The following is a 21,119-nucleotide window of genomic DNA, read 5'->3' on the forward strand; positions in this document are numbered from 1 at the left end:
AGTCCAATATCTACGGATCTTATGACAGGTCCATAAGCAATGTACAAGAGTGCCCACCTCTATTTTGCATTTAGGACACATTGGAGATGCTCCTGCCTTAAATTTTGCCAATCGAACCGGTGCTATATGGGCCCTGTGAAGTATCTTCAGCTGGATAGCCTGGGTTCTGTTACAAATAGTAATTCTTCTAGCATTTTCCCAGATATCATTCCACGTTTCTGTGGAGATTTCTAGTCCCAGATCCTGATCCCATGTTTTAAGCAGATTATCCATATCTCCCAATACTTCATCATGTAGCAAATGATAAATATTACTGATGGAAGATACCCCCACTGGTCGTAGGACACTACATTCTCTATCGGATTTATAAAGACTATCTAATAACGTAGTCTTCTTCTGTATAAAATCTCGAATTTGGAAGTATCGAAAGAGGTCTCCATTGGGTAATCCGAATTTCTGACGCAGCTGTCCGAAAGACATCAGGACCCCATCTTTAAATAAATCCCCGAGACATGAGATACCCCTGGATCTCCAGAGTTTAAAAGTGGCATCTGTTAACCCCGGTTGGAATCCCCATGCTCCCACTATCGGTGCATAGGGAGATGTTTTATGTGAATTACCCTCATTTTGCCGCATTATATTCCAAGCCTTGATTGTATTCAGTATTATAGGGTTTTTACAGTGATCTGTAATGATTTTCCTCTTGTCTGAGAATAAAAGGTTAATAAGTGGGTATTTTACTTGAGAAGCCTCGATGTCCAACCAGATTGATTGTGGATCAGACAAGACTCAATCAGCTATGTAACTTAATAGGGAACTTAATTGATATTTCCTAAAATCTGGGAAGTCCAATCCACCCCTTGCCTGTGGAAGCTGTAGCTTCTTCAGCTTAATGAGGGGCCGCCTATGATTCCAGATAAAGGAACTCAGCCAGCCGTATAATTTACATAAAGCCGTCCTGGGCAGCATCACCGGAAGCATTCTCATAGGATATAGGAGACGGGGCAGGATATTCATTTTGATTAATGCTATTCTACCCAACCAGGAAATTGGCAGGTCTCCCCATCGCTGGCGGTCCTGCCTTATCCTTTCCAATAAATACACAAAATTAGCCTTATACAACTGACCAAATACTGGAGTAATAAAAATGCCTAAATATAAGAAACCCTCCAGGGACCAGCGAAAGGGAAAAAGGGAACCGTCCGCTAAGCGGGGTATCACAGCAAGGCCACCCATTGGCATAGCCTCCGATTTTGAAAAATTAATTTTATAGCCTGAGAATGCACTAAATGTATTAATAACTTGGATTAAGCGAGGTATGGACATCAAAGGGTTACTGAGGAATAGAAGAACATCATCTGCATAAAGGGTAATTTTATGTTTACCTGTACCAATCCTCGGGGCCACTATATTAGGGTCAGCCCGTATAGCTTCTGCTAGTGGTTCAATTATTAGCGTGAATAACAATGGCGAGAGGGGACATCCCTGACGGCAGCCACACTGAAGCTATCCGAGCCTAATCCATTGGTAACCACAACTGCTTTGGGATCACTATACAATGTTGAGATCCATTTGGTAAACACCTGTCCAACGCCAAACCTCTCCAATGTGTAAAACAAATATGACCATTCGACCCTATCAAATGCCTTTTCCGCGTCTAATGAAACCACTACTCCTGGTATCTTTCCCTGATGACAAGCTTGAATCATATTCAGAGCCCTTCTAACATTATTGGATGATCTACGGCCCTTAATAAACCCCGTCTGATCCTCCTTTATAATATGTGGCAGTATCCTTTCTAATCTCAGTGCTAACGTTTTAGAGAGGATTTTAAAATCTACATTTAGCAAGGATATTGGTCTGTATGATGTACAATCTTCTGGGTCCTTTCCTTTTTTAAGGATAAGAGAGATATTTGCCTCTTTCAGCGGAGGCGGGCGACAGCCCTGACTATATGCATAGTTATACATGTCCATAAGTCGACCAACCAGTATTTCTGTAAATTCTTTATAGAATTCAGCTTGAAAGCCATCTGGGCCCGGCGCCTTACCATTTTGAAGGTGCCTAATTGCATCAACTATTTCTTGGGGTGTAAGAGGAGCATTTAGGACCGATACTTGTTCCGGAGTTAGGTCTGGAAAAGTCAAATTTTTAAAAAATGACTGCATCCTCTTCGTCCTATCTTCACAATCCTGTGATTTATATAACTCAGAATAGAATTCTCTAAAGGTCGCATTAATCTTTTTATGATCATGAGTCAAAATACCCGTACTTTCCTTGATAGACATAATAGTCTGAGGGGCCTTTTTTTTTCTTTGCAAGAAATGCTAAGTATCTACCCGGTTTGTCGCCATATTCATATAACCTTTGCTTTGCAAATAATATTTCCCTCTTAGCCGTTTGAGTAAGTGTAGTATTTAGAGCTGTCCTAAGAGCTGTAATCCTTTGCAATTTAATAATAGAAGGTCTATCAGCGTATGCTGTTTCAGCCGCTTTTAAGCGGGCTTCAAGCAGACGCTGTTGTTCTCCCTTTAATTTCTTCTGGGTCGCTGAGTAGGAGATGATCAAGCCTCGCGTGTAAGCTTTGATGGTCTCCCACATCATTGACGGGTTGCTAGCTGTACCTGAATTAATTTCTAAAAAAGTTTTAAATTCTTGAGAGAAGTACTTTACAAATTTACTATCTTTCATTAAGAAGGGGTCCATACGCCAATGCCGAGGGGATGTCCCACTGTTCCTCGCCTTAGTTTCCATATATACAGCAGCGTGGTCAGAAATTGCTATATTACCTATTTTACAGGATGATATGGAATTTAAAAAAATCGAGGGGGCAAAAAACATATCAATTCTGGTATGACATTTATGTGGATTAGAGTAGAAAGAAAAATCTCTACCCTGTGGATGAAGACATCTCCATACATCTACTAATCCTAATTCTTTGTTCAGATCCATCAATTGTCTAGATCTGGGAGATACTCCTGCAGTACTCTTGGGAATCCTGTCTATTTCCGGATCCATAATACAATTAAAGTCTCCCCCTATAATTATATGACGGGCATCAAAAGCCATCAATTTTGAAAAGGCTTCCGTTATAAATTTAAAGGGGTGTGCCGGGGGGCAGTACAAATTTAAAATCCCATATTCCTCTCCATTTATGAGGGCTTTAATCAAGATATATCGTCCAGATTCGTCTTTTATCTGCTTTAGGATTTTGAAAGGGAAATTCTTCCGAACAAGAATAACAACTCCCCTGCTTTTTGAGCTAAAAGAAGAAAAAAAGGCCTGATCAAATCCGCCCTGTCGTAATTTCAAGTGTTCTTTATCTGACAGGTGTGTCTCCTGTAGGAGAGCTATATCAACTCTTTCCTTCTTAAGATTTGATAATATTTTCTTCCTTTTAAGTGGCGAATTACTCCCCTTGACATTCCAGGTGCACCACTTAACCGACTGATCAACCATAATCCTCTGGGCCAATCCGAGACCCCTCGGGAGGGGGAACCCTATCCAGAACATCCCGAGCATGGAACATGTAAAATTTACAAAAATAAAGCCTCTTTAATACACCCACAACAATACAGTAAAAAACTATTTCTAAATAAAAAAAATATAAAACGTATCTAAGTGGAGACTTTCCCCCTTGTTCCCAGGGGGCGTCACTTCCTCTCCAAAAATCCCTCATATCCTCTCCCAACCAATGCCCCACCCTTGACCCAGGCACTCCTCAATAAAATGAGGAAAATTCAAATATAATACAAAGCTAGAGTTAACAGTGAGCACCCCACCCCCACCCCTACCAACACCTGGGTATATTTGGTAATATTAATACCATATATAAACATATAACTATAAAATTACCAGTTCAACAAATAATAATTAAATATGATAATACAAAATAACGAAGGGAAAAACAACCCCGCTCCTAAAGACAGAGGTAAAATCGAATAAGGTAACCACCTCCCCCCACCAACATTAACCAAATCCCCCAGCTTATATATACATATATATACATACACATACACACACATATACATACATCCCTCATATATACATAAAATAATAACAGAAAACAACTCCAAGGGGGGGGGGGGGGGGGGAGAAAATCAAATCCCTCTCCCCACCCCCCATAATAATATTAAGCAGTAAGGTAAGAAAAAAAAAGGGAGGGGATATAAACCAAAGGGGGGGGGGGGGGGGAAAGGCAGACCAACATCCATTATGTCCTACAGTTTATCTAAGAGAGTCCAAGAATTCCTTAGCCTTTTCTGGTGATCCAAAGTTATATACAGATCCTTCATGGTTAAAGCGTAACATCGCTGGGTAGCGTAAGGAGTACTGAACATTTAAGTCCCTTAAACGCTTCTTCGCCTCGTCGAATGCCTTCCTCTTTCGAACCAGAGCCGGGGGAAAGTCCTGAAATAGCATGATCTTGGATCCTTTGTAGATCATAGCTTGGGGGTCTTTTCCAAGATTTCTAGAGGCTTCTAGGAGTATCTGCCTCTCCCTGTAGCTCTGCAGCCGGAACAGGACCGGGCGTGGGCGCTGGTTCGAGCCGGGCCCGCGTATTGCTACCCGGTAGGCCCATTCCACCCTTACCTGGCCTGATCCAGCTTGCAGATTTAAAAGTTGTGGCAGCCACTGCTCCAGGAATGCTGTAAGCTGGCCTTCCTCTTCCTGTTCGGGAAGGCCCAGCAAACAAATATTTTTTCGACGACCTCGATTGTCGAGGTCGTCAATATGATTTTCCAAGGTCCGGACTCGCTGCTCGAGAGTCCGGACCTGATCCACGGCCGATTGAGCGGTTGTCTCGGAGGTCGCGGCCTTTAGCTCCGCCCCTCCGACTCGGCGTTGAATTTCTTCAATTTCACGGTCGTGCTTCTGCAGCGCGGCCGACAGCGACTCCCAACGATTTCTGGATTCGACGATAAAGGCATCGATCTTCGAGTCAAGCTTGGAAAGCATTTCTGCAAGGCTTGCTACTGTTGGTAAGTCCCCTGGGGCGGCTGTGGACGCCTCTGCTGCAGCTGGAGAGTGTGGGGGAGGGGTTCCTGCTTGCTGAGAGCTGCGGGCTCCCTTCCCTTTAGTCATTTTAACTTAGGATTAAGTTGCTTAAATGTAATATTACACAACTAATTGAGTTACTAAACTATTATAAATAATTTATAAATGATTTGGTGAGCTTGGTAGGGGGTAGGTGACCCACTGTGCCCAAGTCTTGGGAGGAGCACTATAGACTCAGTCTTACTGGGTCGCCGCCATCTTGGATCCCCCAACTCTTAATTCTTAACTGTTCAGAAATCTATCCAGCTTCACCTTAATAACATTCAGCGAGGTAGCCTCACTGGGCATAGGGATTGGCAAAGATAGAAGCAGGGAAGTTATTTCAACTGGAACTATAACTAGGGGGCGCAGCCTCAAAATAAGGGGGAGCAGGTTTAGGACTGAGCTGAGGAAGAACATCTTCATCCAGAGGGTTGGGAATCTGTGGAATTCTCTGCCCAACCCTCTGGATGAAGAAGTTCATCCTCAACTCAATCCTAAACCTTCGTCCCTTTATTTTGAGGCTGCACCCCCTAGTTATAGTTTCAGTGGAAACAACTTCCCTGCTTCTATCTTCCCGATTCCCTTCATAATTTTATATGTTTCTATAAGATCACCCCCCCCCTCCCATGTTTCTAAATTCCAGTGAGTTTTGTCCCAGCCTACTCCATCTCTCCTCATAAGCCAACCCTCTCGACTCCAGATTCAACCCAGTGAACCTCCTCTGCACCCCCTCCAGTGCCAGTGTGTCCATGAAAAATCCATTCAGGTCTTCTGTTCCTCATCACTGTCTGTGAGCCCCCTTCCCAAACAAAAGGTCTGTAAATGTTAGGAAGACAGCAAAGATCTTGCACTTAAGCAATCCCTCTCATGTTCTATAAAAACACGTTTAAGGAAAAAATAAACAGTACTTCAAGTGAGGCTTGAAAATGTAACCTTGAGAACACAAGGTCATACACCTTATCGAAGCTGCTAGACTGACTTAAACTGTTCGCTCAAAAGAATATATTTATTTATGAGGGCATTCGAAGGTTTGAGATCCCTGAGATTGGAGATAGAGTCATACAACACGGAAACAGACCCTCCATTCATGCTGACTGGACATCCCGATCTGACCTAATCCCATCTGCCAGTGTTATGGACCAGACCAGACCCCCTCAAAATATTTCAAGAAGGTGGCTTTGTCTTATTTTTAAAGGCAGATGTAAAGAGTCATGTTCCAGATGCGATGTGACTGGTCAAACTCCTTGACGTTAAGCGACACACAATTCACTTAAACACTGTAGTCAAAGTACAATCAAAATAAGAGGAATTTAGAATAACAACTCCACTGGAAACTTAACAGAATATTAAATACAGTAACTATTACTAATTAACTGATCGAATATTGTAACATCCCATAAACACTACTTGGCAAAAAAAAAACAAATTCAGACATAGTTTCTGAAGAAGGGTCAAATGACCCAAAATATTAACTCTGATTTCTCTCCACAGATCCCACCAGACCTGCTGAGCTTTTCCAGCAATTTCTGATTTTTTTGTCACAGATTCTCATATGCAGTTCTCCGATCCAGGAGGGAAAATACATTGAGAGAAAAGTCCGAGAGTCATAGAGATGTACAGCATGAAAACAGACCCTTCGGTCCAACTCATTCATGCTGACCAGATACCCCAAACCAATCGAGTCCCACCTGCCAGCACCTGGCCCATATCCCTCTAAACCCTTCCTACTAGCCACGGTAGCACAGCGGTTAGCACTGCTGCCTCACACTGGTCAGCAAGGTTAGATCATACAGAATACAGGGAGAGCTAGCCAGTTAGATACAAAATTGGCTTGAAGATAGGAGACAGAAGGTGATGGTGGTGATGGAGAGTTGTTTTTTAGACTGGAGGCCTGTGACCAGTGTTGTGCTGCAAGGATCAGTGCTGGGTCCACTACTTTTCTTCATTTATATAAATGATTTCGATGAGGATATAGGAGGTAATGGTTAGTAAGTTTGCAGATGACACCAACATTGGAGGTGTAGTGGACAATGAAGAAGGTTACCTCAGAGTACAATGGCACCTTGGTCAGATGGGCCAATGGGTCAAAGGGTGGCAGATGGAGGTTACTTTAGATAAATGTGAGGTGCTGCATTTTTGGTTAAGAAAAACGGAACGGGACTCATACACTTAATGGTTGATCCTGGGGAGTGTTGCTGAACAGAGAGACCTAAGGGTACAGGTGCATAGTTCTTTGAAAGTGGAGTCGCAGGTAGACAGTGTAGTGAAGAAGGTGTTGGGTACACTTGCTTTTATTGGCCAGCATTGAGAGGTCATGTTGCAGTGACCAGAACTATGCACAGTACCCTGAAAGTGCCTGCTGCATTCATGTTTACAGATAACTAGTCACACAATCAGTGGCGAATCCTTGTCAGTCAGGAGCCATCTCATTATTTTCTCTGGCTGAAATCATAGAATCCCTACAGTGTGGAAACAGGCCATTAGGCCCAACAAGTCCATACCGACCCTCCAAAGAGTATCCCATCCAGACCAATTCCATTCCCTAATAATCTACATTTCCCATGACTAATGCACCTAACCTACATGTTCCTGAACACCACGGGACAATTTAGCATGGCCAATCCACCCTAACTTGCACGTCTTTGGACACGGGGGAGAATGTGCAATCTCCTCACAGACAGTCACCCAAGGCTGGAATTGAACCTGGGTCCCTGGCACTGTAAGGCAGCAGTGCTAACCACTGAGCCACCATGCAACTTTCATGAATGCTTTCAGGAGAGCAGGCATTGACTTGCCAGTGATCAGACATACAGGAAATAAGAAAATTAGAAGCAGGAGTAGGCTATTCGGCCTCTCAAACTCGCTTTGTCATTCAATAATATCAAGACCGGGTCTGTCTGTGTTTTCAATTATATATTCGCATTTACCATCAATAACCTTTGATTCCCTTAAATAAACAAAATACCTCACACATCCGTTCAGGATCACATACATTTCGAACTGTCACGCTCTAAGCTCCAGTGGAAATGAGCCCAGTCTGTCCATCCCCTTGAGATAGCCAGGTTTGGTGGCATCAAGGTGGCTCAGTGGTTGGCGCTGCTGCCTCACAGCGCCAGGGACCTGGGTTCAATTCCAGCCTCGGGTGACTGTCTGTGTGGAGTTTGCATGTTCTCCCTGTGTCTGCAGGGATTTCCTCCCACGGTCCAAAGATGCGGGATGGATTGGCCATGGTGCAGAGCTGTGTGCAGGCTAGGTCGATTGGCCAAGGTAAAATGTGGGGTTATGGGGATAGGTTGGGTCTGGATGGGATGCTCTATGGGGAATCGGTGTGGGCTGAATGGCCTCTTTCCACTCTAAAGGGATTCTACAACCCATTAATTTCAGATATCAATCTAATCAAACACGAACTGCATGTTCAGAGAGTTATCTTGAATATGGATAGCATTTTGGAATCTTGTATAGCCAAGAAAATATATGTTATGAAGTCTAGTTTTATCCTTTAAATGTTCGACTCTGTTACATATCCTATATGAATCATAGAATCCCTACAGTGTGGAAACAGGCCATTCGGCCCTACAATTCCACCCTCCGGAGAGTAACCCACCCAGACCCATTTCCAAATTACTCTACATTTACCCCTAACTAATGCACGTAACCTACATATCCCTGAACACTATGGGCAATTTTAGCATGGCCAATTCATCCTAACCTGCACTTCTTTGGACTGTGGAAGGAAACTGGAGCACCCAGGGGAAACCTGCACAGACACGGGGAGAATGCGCAAACTCCACGCAGACAGTCGCCTGAGGGTGGGATCAAACCTGGGTCCCTGGCGCTGGGAGGCAGCTAGGCTAACCACTGAGCCACCATGTCACCCAACAGTTTGCAAGTCCCAGCTTTCTAAGTTATGATTTGCAATACTATGGCCCGGCACATTGAGTTGGATCCACAATTATGTTAAATCTAATTACCTGGTCATTAAGACCCAGTCCTGTCCCTTGTGATTTACTTAATATCCTGGGCATTTGTCTTGTACTAGACAAAATGACCCAACCCTGTGATTTGTATGACTGTGTTCAGTCCTGTATAATACTTTCCTGTAATGATCCAGCCTTGAGGACTATACTGTGCTAAAATCCCAGCGCCAAATTAAACTAGAACGGGAAATTTTCAGCAGGGATTTCACTAAAATTAAGCAAATAAAAACCTTCTTCAGCTCTGCATGATCACTGTGCCTGCTCCATACCCTGAAGGCATTTAACATACTTGCCTTTATTGCTCAGATCTTTGAGTACAGGGGTTGGCCCATCCCACCTGCCAACAGCATCCAATCCAGACCTACGTTTCCCAAGGCCAATCCACCTGACCTACATCTCTATTATACTGTGGGAGGTAACCTCACAGACACAGGGAGAATGTGTAAACTCCATACACAGTCATCTAAGGGTGGGATTGAACCCAGGTCCCTGGCATGGTGAAACAGCTGTGCTAACCACTGAGCCACCATGCCAGCCCAGGTAGAGTGGGCCTTTTTCGCTGAAGTGTAGGAGGTTGAGGGGTGACCTTACAGAGGTTTATAAAATAATGAGGGGTATAGATGAGGTGAATGGCAGCTGTGTTTTCCCTAGGGTGAGGGATTTCAAGACTAGGGGGCATATCTTTAAGGTGAGAGGGGAAAGATGAGTGCAAAATTGTGTGTGTAGTATGAACTTCCAGAGGAAGTGGTGGATGTGGAGACAGTTACAACATTTAAAAGACATTTGGATAAGGACATGAATATGAAATGTTTGGAGGGATATGTGCCAGGAGCAGGCAAATGGGACTTGTTTAGTTTGGAATTATGGTCAGATTGGACTGGTTCGGCCGAAGGGTCTGTTTCCATGCTGGTGTGACTCGATCCTGAAGGCAATTAATGGATACTAAGTCAGAAAAGAGTATATTTTCACCAGCGAAAAAATGTTCAGGTGGAATCTCTGCGTCCACAGCCAGTTCACCACTTTATAACATGAAAGCAACCAACACACTTGTAAAGCTAACGGGCAATTTTTCATCCCCTAATGAATTTGTTCAAGATACCTAAAGTGCTGACTGCTCCATCTTTCTGACAGAGTTAAATGCCTTACGCACGTCACTTGCTGCTATTGGGAAGGGGTGTCTATCTACAGCTTTCAGCTGTTGCTATCTCTATTCAGGTGAACTCTACCCTACAGTGGTCAGGTAAGTACACACGTTCCTTACTGCAACTGTTCTACTTTAGCAACATCAGTATCTTTTTAAAAAAATTCATTTTGGGTCACATTTGGACCACCCCAAATTGCTCTCATTTATAAGCATCATAATTAACCATTAAGGTTTCCATAGAATCCCCACAGTGTGGAAACAGGCCATCCAGCCCATAACAACCCTCCGAAGAGAATCCCACTCAGACTACCGACCCTATCCCCATAAACCTGCCTTTCCCATGGCTAATCCACCCAGTCAGCACATTCCTGGACACTATGGGGTAATTTAGTATGGCCAATCCACCCTAGCCTGCACATCCCTGGGCACTACGGGTAATTTAGCACGGCCAATCCACCCTAGCCTGCACATCCCTGGGCACTACGGGTAATTTAGCATGGCCAATCCACCCTAACCTGCACATCACTGGGCACGATGGGTAATTTGGCACAGCCAATCCACCCCAACCTGCACATCCCTCGGCACTGAGGCAATTTAGCACAGCCAATCCACCCTAACCTGCACATCCCTGGCAGCCAATCCACCCTAATCTGCACATTCCTGGGCACTATGGGGTAATTTAGCACGGCCAATCCACCCTAATCTGCACATCCCTGGGCACTATGGGTAATTTAGCACGGCCAATCCACCCTAACCTGCACATCCCTGGCAGCCAATCCATCCTAACCTGCACATCCCTGGGCACTGTAGGGCAATTTAGCACAGCCAATCCACCCTAACCTGCACATCCCTGGGCACTATGGGACAATTTAGCATGGCCAATCCACCCTAACCTGCACATCCCTGGGCACTATGGGACAAATTAGCATGGCCAATCCACCCTAACCTGCACATCCCTGGGCACTATGGGACAAATTAGCATGGCCAATCCACCCTAACCTGCACATCTTTTGACGAAAACCAGAGCACTTGGAAAAAAACCCACGCAGACATGGGGAGAACATGCAAACTCAACGAAGGGTGGAATTGAACCCAGGTCCCTGATGCTGTGAGGCAGCAGTGCTAACCAATGAGCCACCGTGCCAGTCCGTGATAAACTGAGCCCAGTCATATCAGACATACCTCGTACAGAAATAACTCACCTCAGCTTAGCATACAATCCCGGCCACTTTGAACAGTCTGAAAGATAAAAAGTAAAATTGCCTGAATGCTCAGTTTTTCTTTCCAGTGTGATTAAAAATGTACACATGAATATCAATTTTTTAGTGTTTGGATTTCAAATTAGAGGCATAGGGGTGTTGATTTTTTTTGTGGAAGTTTTTAAAAAGTGATTGTATCAATCTTGCTAGAACACCACACCAGTGTGCGTCAGAAATCAAGGGCCCCTGGAGTATTAAGGACGTGTGTGTGTGCGTATCCGTCCCAAACTAGAGGGTGAAAATTTAAGATTAGATTCCCTACAGTGTGACGTTATGGACTAGGCCAGGCCACTCAAAACATTCTTAATCCGGCAGCCCTAGACCTAACTTTGCAATTTGTTTCGGTAAGTGTACACTGAAAATTACCTGGAGTAAGTTAGCTCGGTTGACTACTAGGTTTTAGAACAGACAAAAAATTTATTCACAAAATTACAAAATGAAACACAAAGAACAGAATAGAGAACCCCTACAGAACTCAACCTATCCAGCTCGACTTAATTATGCTGTTCCGAATATACACAACAGTGCCAGGAAGCAAACTCCCTTTAAAACCCAGTATAAATGGAACACATGCTTACAGGTTGAAGTTGAAGGGCAGAAAAGAGAGAGCTTCCACACAGTTTCCCTGTTGAACTTCCCAGTTCAATTCTCAACTAAAAGTGCCCATCTCAGCCTGCTAAAGAGCTGACCACTCCCCTCTCTTTATACAGGTCACTTCTAAGCATGATATCTTTGGCCTGAAGTCTCATCTGTTTACATATAAACAGAAGGCCTGTCAAAATCCTTTTCATCTCTGTACCAAACCAGACTGATTGGAGCCCAAAGCTGAAACTTTATTGCTGGAACAGCACAGCAGGTCAGGCAGCATCTAGGGAACAGAAGATTCGACGTTTCGGGCACATGCCCTTCTTCAGGAATGATTGGAGCCCAGCCCAGTTTATTACCCCTCTGAAAAAAATCAAGGACAGAGTCTCCTTGAGCCAAGGAACAGCTTTTAGAAAAGCTAAAACAGCTTTTAGCTTTGTGACAGTGGAAACAGGCCATTTGGACCAACAAGTCCACACTGACCCTCTGGAGAGTAACTCAACCAGACCCATTTCCCTCTGACTAATGCACCTAACACTACAGGCAATTTAGTACGGCCAATTTACCTGACCTGCACATCTTTGGACTGTGGGAAGAAACCCACGCAGACGTGGGGAGAATGTGCGAACTTCACACAGACAGTCGCCCAAGGCTGGAATTGAACCTGGGTGCCTAGCACTGTGAGGTAACAGTGCTAACCACTGAGCCACCGTGTCATCCAAATGAGAGGAGAAAGATTTAAAAGACACCTTTTCATCCAGAGTGTGTATTTGGATAGGGTTATGGTTAGGGTTAGGAAGTGGTGGAGGCAGATACAACTACAACATTTAAAAGGTATCTGTATGGATATATCAATTGGGAGGGTTTAGAGGGATATGGGCCAAGTGCTGGGAAATGGGACCAGATTAATTCACGATACCTGGTCAACATTGATGAATTGAACAGAAAGGTCTGTTTCTGTGCTATACATCTCGATAGTCCTGTTCTGTCATTAGAGAGAGAGAGACAACTCCTGGCAGTTTAACCTGAGGGTCACTACACCTCAGACAAGGGGAGGGGTTGAGAAGGATAGTCCTTCATGGTAACTTCAGCTGGTGCAGGAATTGAACTCATATTGTTGGGTATCACTGCAGTGCAAACTAGCTGAGCTAACTGAGCCACTAGATGTGTTAACTCTGTTACAAAGAGCAGGCATAGTTTACCTCAGAGAGGGACGGGGTATTGAAGGACACCGGCTTTATCAGAAGGATTAAATTAAGATTGTTAGCTTTTCTGATACCACAATGAATTACAGGGGCCATATTTGCATTACAATGAGATATGCCAGGGCATTGTGCTGCCAGTACATGAGGACATGACAGCAAGGGATGTGTGTTAGACTGGAAGGTTAGTCAGAGGTGTAGCTAATATCAGGGAAGGAAATCAGAGCCAGCATCTTCAGCGGCGGGAAAGAGGAAGTTGGAAAAACTGTTACGAGCTGAAACGTTCCGGAACCATCTCCTCCCTCTCACTGTTCTCTTGTGTATCCCGCGCAGGCAGACGGGAATGGGGCTCGTGAGCACGACGGCTCGTGTGGGGGCCATGATAGCGCCTATCGTAAGGCTGAGCGGCGACTACGTCTCGTTTCTGCCCATGACCATATACGGCGGTGTCGCAATCGTTGCCGGAGTAGCCATCTGTGCCCTGCCCGAGACACGCAACAACCCTTTGCCGGAGACCATCGAAGGAATCGAAAACAGGTTTGTGACGTCAGGAATTCCCACTCTTCGGAAGTGCTAATTAAAATGGGAGAATGGGCCCCAATATCCGTTAAGAAATTAGCTCCTACCCTGGGCCTTCTGCACTGAAGCTCATGAAGAATCTCTGAGTTACTGCAGCCAAGTCTTGGGAGCAGGGAGCAGACTATATTTTTTTTAAGGGCACTTCTTGAGAATTTGTCCGATGCTACTTTTTGATTTTTTTGGTTTTCAGGAGCACCTTTTACTTTCACTTCCTTGTTTATGAAGTGACTTATTACGTGGTAATAATGCCTATGTTATTCACAACATATGCTGACACCAAAGGCATTTGGAATCAAAAGACCTCAATTATTAACCTCTCTTTAAAGCCTAGAACAAAATCTAAAACCATATCACGTAAGGAAGGCACTAATTAACTGGAAAGTACAGAATTTAGAGTCATAGAGAAGTACAGCATGGAAAAAAGACCCTTCAGTCCAGCTCGTCCATGCCAACTAAATATCCTGAATTAATCTAGTCCCATTTGCCAGCACTTGGCCCATATCCCTCCAAACCCTTCCTATTCATGTCCCCATCCAAATGCCTTTTAACTGCTGTCATTGTACCAGCCTCCACCACTTCCTCTGGCAGCTCATTCCAAACACCCACCACCCTCTGTGTGAAAAAGTTGCCCCTCAGGTCCCTTTTATATCTTTCCCCCTCTCATCCAAACCTATGCCCCTCTAGTTCTAGACTCCCCCACCTGAGGGAATAACCTTGTCTATTTACCCTATCCATGTCCCTCATGATTTTATAAACCTCTATAAAGTCACCCCTCAGCCTCTGACATTTCAGGGAAAATATACGAAAAGTTATGAAATCAGGATTGAGACCATCTTTGGCACGATGTTTGAGGGTCCTTTTTATGGTTTGAGAAATCTGTCTGCCTGTGCAGAATACACAAGAGAATAGAGCGAGGGAGGAGACGGTGAGGTAAGAGCTTGGTTTACAGAGAATCCCTACAGTTTAGAAGCAGGCAATTCGACCTGTTGAGTCCACCAACCTTGCAAAGGTCATTCCACCCCAACCCCGTAAACCTGTATTTCCCATGGCTACTCCGCCTGGCCTGCACATCCCTGGGACACTATGGGGCAATTTAGCATGGCCAATCCACCCTAACCTGCACATCCCTGGGACACTATGGGGCAATTTAGCACGGCCAATCCACCCTAACCTGCACATCCCTGGGCACTATGGGGCAATTTAGCACGGCCAATCCACCCTAACCTGCACATCCCTGGGCACTATGGGGCAGTTTAGCACGGCCAATCCACCCTAACCAGCACATCCCTAGGCACTATGGGACAATTTAGCACGGCCAATCCACCCTAACCTGCACATCCCTGGGCACTATGGGACAATTTAGCATGGCCAATCCACCCGAACCTGCACATCCCTGGGCACTATGGGGCAGTTTAGCACGGCCAATCCACCCTAACCAGCACATCCCTGGGCACAATGGGACAATTTAGCACGGCCAATCCACCCGAACCTGCAAATCCATGGACACTATGGGACAATTTAGCAAGGCCAATCCACCCTAACCTGCACATCCCTGGGCACTATGGGGCAATTTAGCACGGTCAATCCACCCTAACCTGCACATCCCTGGGCACTATGGGACAATTTAGCACGGCCAATCCACCCCAACCTGCACATCCCTGGGCACTATGGGACAATTTAGCATGGCCAATCCACTCTAACCTGCACACCCCTGGACACCATGGGGCAATTTAGCACGGCCAATCCACCCAAACCTGCACATCCCTGGGCACTATGGGACAATTTAGCACAGCCAATCCACTCTAACCTGCACACCCCTGGACACCATGGGGCAATTTAGCACGGCCAATCCACCCAAACCTGCACATCCCTGGGCACTATGGGACAATTTAGCACAGCCAATCCATCCTAACCTGCACATCCCTGGGCACAATGGGACAATTTAGCATGGCCAATCCACCCGAACCTGCACATCCCTGGGCAGTATGGGACAATTTAGCATGGCCAATCCACCCTAACCTGCACATCCCTGGGCACTATGGGACAATTTAGCACGGCCAATCCACCCTAACCTGCACATCCCTGGACACTGGGACAATTTAGCACGGCCAATCCACCCTAACCTGCACATCCCTGGGCACTATGGGACAATTTAGCATGGCCAATCCACCCCAACCTGCACATCCCTGGGCACTATGGGACAATTTAGCACGGCCAATCCACTCTAACCTGCACATCCCTGGACACCATGGGGCAATTTAGCATGGCCAATCCACCCAAACCTGCACATCCCTGGGCACTATGGGACAATTTAGCACAGCCAATCCACCCTAACCTGCACATCCCTGGGCACTATGGGACAATTTAGCACGGCCAATCCACCCTAACCTGCACATCCCTGGGCACAATGGGACAATTTAGCATGGCCAATCCACCCGAACCTGCACATCCCTGGGCACAATGGGACAATTTAGCATGGCCAATCCAACCTAACCTGCACATCCCTGGGCACTATGGGACAATTTAGCACGGCCAATCCACCCTAACCTGCACATCCCTGGGCACAATGGGACAATTTAGCATGGCCAATCCACCCTAACCTGCACATCCCTGGGCACTATGGGACAATTTAGCACGGCCAATCCACCCTAACCTGCACATCCCTGGGCACTATGGGGACAATTTAGCACGGCCGATCCACCCTAACCTGCACATCCCTGGGCACTATGGGGACAATTTAGCACGCCCAATCCCACCCTAACCTGCACATCCCTGGGCACGATGGGTAATTTAGTATAGCCAACCCACCTAAATCTGCAAAGCTTTGGACTGTGGGAGGAAACTGGAGCACCCGGAGGAAACGTACACAGACACGGGGAGAACGTGTAAACTCCACACAGACAGTTGCCCGAAGTGGGATCAAACCCTGGTCCCTGGTGCCGTGAGGCAGCAGTGCCAACCACTCAGCCACCGTGCTGTGGCACACAGACGAAGCATAGATGAGAAAGAAATGGAGAGAATGAAAGAAAAGTTGAACCTTTTGCAAATCGTTGTTTGTGATTTTCTGACTAATTTATTTTCAGAGCAATAAAAAGTGCTGGAAAAGACAAGGACTCCAACAGGAGTGATATTTCACTCCATGAAACACACCAATCACTGATGAAACAGACTGTGTAACCAGGTGCGGCTCACTCCCAACTATCAGCCCTCCGAGCAGATAAATGCAACAGACATGTTGTAATCTATGTCCTCTTTTTCACAACAAGCACTTAATAAAGCATTCTCAACCTTCAATATTTCTAAATTGTACTTTAAACACGAGATAACTGAAACGATAAGATAAATCTAAAAGGATGAACAACACGCAAAAGGCAGCCTCCGTCCAATTTCATACCTGTTTTTTAAGAAATATCATTGTGTCCCACACTATCACATCGTTACCCTCAGCTTAATTGTTAAAAATGGATTTTGAATTAAACAACGCTCAACTGGGATCAATCCTTTAGATTTGATTTGATTGATTATTGTCACATGTACAGTGAAAAATTCTGTTTTGCATGGAGTACAGACAGACCATACCACACAAAGAGCATTTGGGTGATAAAGCAGAGCACGGAGTACAATGTTACGGTGCACAAAGAGTGAGGACGACATGAGTTTAAAATTTGAGAGGGCCGTTCATGAGTCTGGTAACAGCGGGGAAGAAGCTGTTCTTGAACCTGTCGGTCCGTGTGTTTGAGCTTTTGTCCCTCCTGCCTGAGGGAAGAGGGTGGGAGAGATTATAACCGGGGTGGGAGGGCTCTCTGATGATGTCGGCTGCCTTCCCGAGGCAGTGGGGAGTGTAGATGGAGTCGGTGGGTGGAAGGTTGGGTTTGTGTGAGGGACTGGGCTGCCTTTCCAATCCCAGACTGTGCAGAATCATCTTGGTGGGGATAACGCACTTGCTCTCAGTCCCTGTCCTGTAACTGTGAAGGCAGACAGCCATCATAAAAAATGTTGCCAAATAGAGGTAAACGTTTGTCAATGTTCTTTGATTGTCCATTGTATGTCTCAATGCAATGTTATTAAACTGAATTGAAACAAATATCTTGAACAGATCCATAATTTGAACACTTATGTAGTCAATTTGAATTTGTCAGGGAAGAAACTCAGGGTTTCAGGCAGAAGCATGTATATTTGTTTAAGTTATACACATGTAAATGAGGATTAATTGCGTTCACTATCCAAGTGTGCAGTACGATAAGTTAATGCCATTCTCCTGCCTGTCCTCACACCCCTGCGCTTTACTGTTATTTAAATAACCGTTCCATACGCTCTTGAATGGATAATGGATTTCAAAGGAGATGGAGCAGCAAATTCTTTACGTAGAGAGTGAAACGAGTCTGCCAAGGGTGGTGGTGGAGGCAGATACAAGAGGGATATTTAAAGGGCTTTTAGATAAGCACATGAATATGCAAGGCATGAAGGGATATGGACCAAGGGCAGGCAGAAGGGATTAGTTTAGTTTGGTGTCATGCTTGGCACAACAGTGAGGGCCGAAGGGCCTGTTTACGCTCTATGTTTTAGGTTCTATGTTCTATGTATGAATGCCTCCATTGAACCCACCTCCACCATATTTGCAGGCAGTGCAAATACCTGTGTCTTTTTGTCCTCACATCGCCTTTGCTTCCTTTGCAAGTTATAGAGTCACACAGCACAGAAACAGGCCCTTCAGTCCAGCTCGTCCACAATGACCGCACATCCCAATCTGACCTTGTCCCATTTGCCAGCATATCCCTCCAAACCCTTCCTATTCGTGTCCCCATCCAGATGCCTCTTAAATGTTGTCATTGTACCAGCCTCCACCACTTCCTCTGGCAGCTCATTGGATACACGCATCACCCCCTTGTGTGAAAAATGTGGCCCCTCAAGTCCTTTTTAAATCTTGCCCCTCTCACGTTAAACCCATGTCCTCTAGCTTTGGACTCCCCACCCTTGGAAAAAAAAACCTGTGCTCTTCACCCTATCCATGCCCCTCATGATTTTATAAGCATCTAGAAGTTCACCCGTCAGCCTCCAATGCTCCAAGGGAAAAGGTTGCGGCCTACTCAGCCTCTCCCTACAGCTCAAACCCTCCAATCCTGGAAACACCCTTGTGAGTCTTTTCTGCGCCCTCTCAAGTTTAACAACAAATTACTTTTGAGCTGTGCCCTCTCATTTTTATTCCATTTTCAAGCAGGAAGTTTCACCTCATCCTCTCTACCCAGCCCCATGATTTTGAAAAAACATTTCAGATACTCTCCTAGACTTTTCCCTCAGTCCCAAACACTCCAAAATCTATCCTCAGAACTGAAGTTGCTCATTTGAGTTACAAAGGAAGGCTGGAAAGGCTCGGACATTTTCCACTGGAGCGTAGGAGGTTGAGGGGTGACCTTAAGGAGGTTTGTAAACTAATGATAAGGTGAATGGCAGGTGTCTTTTCCCTAAAGTGAAGGATTTCAAGACTGGGGGCACATTTCTAAGGTGAGAGGAGCAATATTTAAGAAAGGCACGAGAAAGGCATATCTTTTATACAGAGAGTGGGTCGCATGTGGAATGAACTGACAGTGGAAATGATGGGTGAGGGTACAGCTACAATGTTTAAAAAACATCTCTATAAGTACATGAATAGGGAAGGCTTAGAGGGACATGGGCCGGAAGCAGGCAGGTGGGACTAGTTTAGATTATGATTATGGTCGGCTGGGACTGACTGGACTGGACAGTCTATCTCTGTGCTATATGACTCTATGGGGACATTTGTGTAAATTTCTCCTGCACTCTGTCCAACATGTTCACATTCTTCCTATAGGGTGGTGCCTACAACTGCGCACACCATCCCAGCTGAGGTCTAACAAATGCCTTGTATTCTCATGTACGTCATGCCCCTATCAACAAAGCCCAGATACTGCCTGCTTTATTCCCTGCTCTCATTACCCGTCCTGCCACCCTCAATTATCCGTGCACATGTACACCCAGCTCCCTTTGCTCCTGCACCCACTTTCGATGTGTTCTGCTTGTTATGATTTGTCTGTCCATGTGCTTCCTGCCAAATGCATCACCTCACACTTCTCTGCGCTGAACGTCACCTGCCACCTGTCTCTCCACTCCGCCAACTTGTCTGTGCCCTTTCCAAGTTCTGCACTGTCTTCGTCACACTTTACAATGCTTCCGACATTTGCATCATCCACAGCGTTTGAAATTGCCCCCTGCATGCCAACATCTGGATCATTTACACATATATCCATTTACCAGTCGATTACTCGGCCAATTATGTATCCATGTTGCACTAACCCTTTTATTTCATGAGTGCAGGAGAAAGCTTCCCCCGACCGGGGACAAAGACTCAGGGGGCAGACAGGATACAGGCAAAGGGGGGACTTTTATTCAAGCAAAAAACAATTAGCGCAGGGAGAGGGCCAAGGGATCTTTTCCGAATCTGGCTTCAACGTGAAAACGCAATCGTTTTCTTAATCTTCAGCTCGGATCAGAAGAGAAATCAATGACACACTCTGGTTGACAGTAAAGTGCAGCATTTTTATACATTTTGTGTCACAATGATCGTACAGAACATGGTTACTACACCCTCTCCTTCCCTTCTGTGGGACTAATCCTGTAAAACACCTGATCAATGATGGACACTCCTATGGACAGCACTAAATTCTTAGGTGCTGTCGATGTTTAACAATTATTGCAATCTCTAGGGTTTGGGATCTTTGTATGTTGCATTCCAAAGTTACTGGCTGTCCTCTTTTTTGGTAATGCCTCTCATTGTTCAGATTAGATTAGATTACTTACAGTGTGGAAACAGGCCCTTCGGCCCAACAAGTCCATACCGACCCACCGAAGCGCAACCCACCCAGACCCAGTCCCCTACATTTACCCCTTCACCTAACACTACGGGCAATTTAGCGCGGCCAATTCACCTGACCTGCACATTTTTGGACTGTGGGTGGAAACTGGAGCACTATTTTTGTTGGGCCGAAGGGCCTGTTTCCACACTGTAATCTAATCTAATAAATGTAGGGGAATAGGTCTGGGTGGGTTGCACTTCAGCGGGTCGGTGTGGACTTGTTGGGCCGAAGGGCCTGTTTCCACACTGTAATCTAATCTAATCTATCTCTGCATTCCATTGTCCATTGCACTGATTATCTCTTATCAAATTCCATTACCCCTTAAAAAAAAGTTGATTCTGTTATAAAAACCTAGTAATAATAATTATTATTATTATAATTTTTATAATCATTTTTATTGTTAACATTTTTAGCTAATCAGACAACATACTCTAGGCATCTCTTTGATGTTTTGCAATTCCATT

The 21,119-nt window shown here is 45.2% G+C and overlaps 1 protein-coding gene across 3 annotated transcripts in view; it reads left to right on the plus strand.

Annotated features, from left to right (window-relative positions):
• The window catches only part of LOC122543859 (solute carrier family 22 member 6-A-like), a 76,865-nt gene that overhangs the window by 35,649 nt on the left and 20,097 nt on the right, over window positions 1-21,119 (plus strand). For 2 of the 3 annotated variants that reach the window (XM_043682716.2, XM_043682715.2), the window contains 3 exons: window positions 10,149-10,257; window positions 13,541-13,744; window positions 16,870-17,080. In XM_043682716.2, coding sequence (XP_043538651.2) covers window positions 10,149-10,257; window positions 13,541-13,744; window positions 16,870-16,963 — 407 coding nt within the window. In that variant the 3' untranslated portion in view covers window positions 16,964-17,080. Of the gene's footprint in view, window positions 1-10,148; window positions 10,258-13,540; window positions 13,745-16,869; window positions 17,081-21,119 lie in introns of those variants that run through there. The other variant, XM_087983706.1, reaches the window with a different exon arrangement.

Source organism: Chiloscyllium plagiosum, unplaced genomic scaffold (genome assembly GCF_037043375.1).
Source record: "Chiloscyllium plagiosum isolate Xiang-an unplaced genomic scaffold, Cpla_swu_hap1 HiC_scaffold_46, whole genome shotgun sequence".
In the NCBI taxonomy this organism is placed as follows: Eukaryota; Metazoa; Chordata; class Chondrichthyes; order Orectolobiformes; family Hemiscylliidae; genus Chiloscyllium; species Chiloscyllium plagiosum.